We start from the raw sequence: 4527 nt of genomic DNA on the forward strand, positions 1-4527 counted from the left end.
AAGCCATTCAAGCAGATCTGGGAAACAATGTTCCAGACAGAGAAAAGGAACTCATCAACGATGCTGAGCTCTGCCTGGCTGGAGTGTAGTGGGAAGGCAGGGCAGCATGACGTCAGAGAGGTTGGTAGGACCAGAATAGGAGAGGCCTACTAAACCAGATAAGAAACTTGGAGCTTTAAGTTTAAATTTTCTTTTATGGTGTAGAGACAAGGGAAGAATGTGGAATGACTTAAGGATGTCTGTTAGAAGACAAAGCAGGTTGCCCATAGGTCAAGAACACACCTCTGGTTCAGCCTCACACATGGAATGGCCTTCCAACAAAATCTACTGCCATTGAGTCGATTCTGACTCATGGTGATCCTAAAGAGGTTAAAGAGACTGGACCGTGGCCTTTCTTGTTAACAGCCCAATGCCTAACCCACAGAGTCATCAGGGCTCCTTTCTAATCAGCTTGTTGGTAAATGCTGTCAAGTAGGTTCCAACTCATAGCGATCCTGGGTTGTTGTTAAGTTTCCACAGACTTGGTTACAATTTATAGCGATGCTATACAGGGATTCTGAGCCTGCAAGTCTTTACCGGATCCGAAAGCCTCGGCTGCTAGATTTGAACCTCCAACCTTGGCTGTTAGTAGTCCAGTGCTTACCTATAGGACCACACTAATCATCCGGTGGTGGTGGTTGATGGTTGTATGCCGTGGTTCTGACTCATAACGCCGCTGCACAGGGCTCCGAGGCTATACATCGTTACCAGAAAGCTTCATCTTCCTCCCGCAGAACAGATATAATTTGAAACAGGACCAAGGTTGGTAAAGCGCGCACTCTACCAAGAGGAAGCTTGGGCCTCTGCGCCCGCCGTAGACGTCGTGACAGAGGCAGCTCGTTGCCTTGGAGCCGGCGAGACGCGGCCTTGGCCTCCCCAGCAGTGGAGAGCGCCGGCCGCAGACCTCCAACATCAGTCACCATGTCGGTGTTGGACGCACTTTGGGAAGACCGGGACGTCCGCTTCGACGTGTCCTCACAGTGAGTAGCCAGGATTCCCCAGGGACCTGTAGCCTGCAGAGGGCTCCGCACCGCGAAATCAGGACCCGCCTCCTCGCCCTCGCGAGGGTGGGAGGGGGTTTTCGCAGGGTGTCTGCACCAGGGAGTTCCCAGATCGGCCTGGGAACTGTGACTCTCCAAAGGCCGGCAACACAGCAGGAACATATAGACGATCGAGTTTCAGTCCAGTGTAATCCACGGCCGGGTCCTGGAAAGCAGAACCCAAACACAGCCCGGGGCCACCTACCCTTGAGGCTCTGGTTTCCCGCAGTGTAAGGAAGATAAGCCCGGAACTCAGAAAGCCGGGCTTCTAAACTAGGTTTGGAAACATGACTTCTACATGCCATGCTTGAGTCTTATCTGCACAATATGGGAGATTAGAATAAGCATTCTCCATAATTCCTCAACACTGAATTTTACAGGGTTGAACTGTCTCCATAGGATTTCCAAAACTGAATAAAATCTTGGCGGAAGCATACTACCACATCTTTCTTCCAGTCTCTGACTTTTTGGCTAGGAACCCAGCCTCCTGCTGATAACGACCAAAAACCAAACCCACCGCCTTCGAGTGGATTCAGATTCATAGCGACCCTTTGTAGCACCTCAGAGGCTGTAAACCTTTATGGGTGGAATCTCATCTTTCTGCCCGAGAGCAGCTAGTGGGTTTGAACTACCAAACTGTTGTTGTTAAGTCAATTGCGACTCATAGCGACCCTGTGTAGGTTTCCCAGAAGTGACGCGCATTTGAACCACCAACCATGCGGCTCAAATAGGCCTGGCAGCCCTGTACATTATCTGCAGCGCCACCAGGACTCCAAACTGCCAACAAGGGATACAAAATTTACAGGAAATAGTGTACACACATGCAGACATCCCTAATCTAGTGCAGGAGATGTATTTGAGCAACAAACTATAATAAATGTGGTAAATACCATCCTGAAAATAAGAACACAAATTGGGGACCATACTCCACAGAGCAGTTAACTGTGCCTGGGTAAGCCTCACAGAAGAAATAATACTTGAGTTGAGATTTGAAGGGTCGATAGGGCCTGGTCAAGGTACATGGCAATGAGTTGAGGGAGGAGAATGAAGAATCCTCAATAGAAGCAGAGTCTTGACTAGAAGGCAGAATATGCAGCAGTGAATGGATGGAGATTCAAACAGAAAGGTAGCCAAATTATGAAATGCTTTCCTGAGGACTTTTGAACATTACCAAGGCAGTAGGATAACCCAGAAGGCTTGTAAGCAGGGAAGTTAGCAACTATTGATGCTTTTGAGTTATGGTGTTGGAGGAGACCATCAAAGTGCCATGGGGCTGCCAAAAGAACCAATAGATCCATTTTGGAAGGAGTGCATCCAGAGTACTCCTTGGAGGCCAAGATGGCCAAACTTCGTCTCTCATACTTCAGACATATTGTCAGAAGGGACCAGTTGCTGGAGAAGGATATCATATTTGGTAAAGTGGAGGGTCAGAGAAAAAGAGGAGGACCCCCAGTGAGATGGATTGGCCAAGTGGCAGCATCGATGGACTCAAGCGTGGCAACTGTAGTGAGGTTGGCCCAGGATCCAGCAGGGTCTCGTTCTGCTGTGCATACAGTCACTATGAGTCGGGACTGACTCGATGGCACCTAACAACAACAACCAGATATTCTAGTTGGTTTTGATCTTCTAGAGTGTATTCTATCAATCAGCAAGCTAGTCCTCATTCTTTATTTCCTTTTGTTTCTTATATGTAATTGTTTACCAAGTCCCGATGATGCTTTGAATATATCTCTTCTTTAACCTGTTCCTTTGTTTTCTTCTTTGCTCTCCTCTGAAACCTCTGAAAGTTCTCCATTGTCCACAGAATAGGGCTCATTCCTGTCAGATGGGCATTACAGGTTCTCCACAATCTGGTCCCTCCTTCTTTAGCCAATCAAGTTTCTCACTGTCTCTCAATAGCCATCTTCCCCAGCCAGACCAGTCTTTCTACCAACTCGTAATTGCTTCCTCCTGGAGTCTCTTCTCTCCCTTTTATTTCTCAAAATCCAACCCCTTCTTTAAGTTCTTGAAGACCTTGTTTTCTAGTTTCATTTGGTAGGGTACCATTTCTGTTACTGGCTGTTCTGTATGCACATGTTTGTTCTCTCCCTAACTAGATTGTAAGCAAGTAATGTTGTAGTTGTAAAATGAAAACCTTTATGTTTATTTTAGGCAAATGAAAACAAGACCTGGAGAAGTCCTTATTGATTGTTTAGATTCAATTGAAGATACCAAAGGAAATAATGGGGATAGAGGTGAGTACATTTTCTAATGTAGCTCTTATTTCTGGCATATTTTACAAATATCAAACCACAGTAGATAAGACTAAGATATGAAACATCTTATGAAGATGTATTTGTGAGACTTAAAAATCACATAAGATGTTTTTTGGTTCTAACATTAGCTGTATGTAATGTAACTTTAAAAGCACAGGAGCCACCCTTGGCCACCCTTTAGGTCTGGAAAGGAACTCAACCTTGTGGCCAATTTTCAGCTAAGCAATAGATATATAGGTATATAGGGGGGAATCCAACAACACTAGTAAGGTATGCTCACCATATATGGGCAACTATTCAAGATCAAAAGGACAACATTTACCTAAGGACAATGTTGAGAAAGGACGGGAAGGTGGGTGGAATGGAAGTAAGAACCACAAAAAGGAATGAGATAACAGTTATTTCATGGAGGGGATTGCAATCATTGAGATGAAACAAAGTATGATTTGTTAAATGTAAAACTGATGATTTTAAACTTACACTCAATTCACAATAAAAAGTTTCAAAATACAAAAAAACCTCGGAGCCCTGTTCTCAAGGAACACAAATATTTCTGTTGGCACAAAGTAATCTTGATGAAACCTCAATTACCTTGAGGAGGCCTAGGGCAAGGTTGCTGGATCTCATAATTCTCAAGAGCTCAGATATGTGACAGCCCATCTACTGGTCCGGAATATAACAGTATTCTACTCAGCATATATGCATTGAGTGCCAAATCCTATAGTTGTTCTTTGGAGTAGGGAGGACAGAAACCCTCCCTGACCAGAAATCTCCACTACACTGGCACTTCTTGTTCCCAATACCCCACCTACATAAAACAATGCATAGTCTTCCTAATAAAAATAATTCTGTATGTGTGCACACACCACAGAAACCTTTAGTCAAAGGAAATTTTTACAGGAGATTGCAGAACTTCTGATTTCTAAGGAAATGGAAAAAGGAAGGTAATTCCTGTCTTCTAGACATACCTCTCCTCTCCCTTCTAGCAGTTTGAAAAGGACCAAGTTAAGACATTGCCAGTTCAAGAGACCCCAGCTTGAAACTATAAATACTCTAAAATATTTGTTGTTGTTGTTGTTAGGTGCCATTGAGTCGGTACCGACCCATAGAGACCTTATGCACAGCAGAACGAAATACTGCCCGATCTTGGGCCAACCTCACTACTGTTGCCACACGTGAGTCCACTGATGCTG

The 4527-nt window shown here is 44.8% G+C and overlaps 1 protein-coding gene across 2 annotated transcripts in view; it reads left to right on the forward strand.

Annotated features, from left to right (window-relative positions):
• The first annotated feature begins 887 nt into the window (after positions 1 to 887).
• Positions 888 to 4527, forward strand: part of BBS5 (Bardet-Biedl syndrome 5) — a 25629-nt gene continuing 21989 nt past the window's right edge. For both annotated transcript variants that reach the window (XM_006867020.1, XM_006867019.1), the window contains exons 1-2: positions 888 to 1019; positions 3231 to 3313. In XM_006867020.1, coding sequence (XP_006867082.1) covers positions 961 to 1019; positions 3231 to 3313 — 142 coding nt within the window. In that variant the 5' untranslated portion in view covers positions 888 to 960. The remainder of the gene's footprint in view (positions 1020 to 3230; positions 3314 to 4527) is intronic.

The sequence above is a fragment of the Chrysochloris asiatica genome, unplaced genomic scaffold, assembly GCF_000296735.1.
Source record: "Chrysochloris asiatica unplaced genomic scaffold, ChrAsi1.0 scaffold00099, whole genome shotgun sequence".
NCBI lineage: Eukaryota > Metazoa > Chordata > Mammalia > Afrosoricida > Chrysochloridae > Chrysochloris > Chrysochloris asiatica.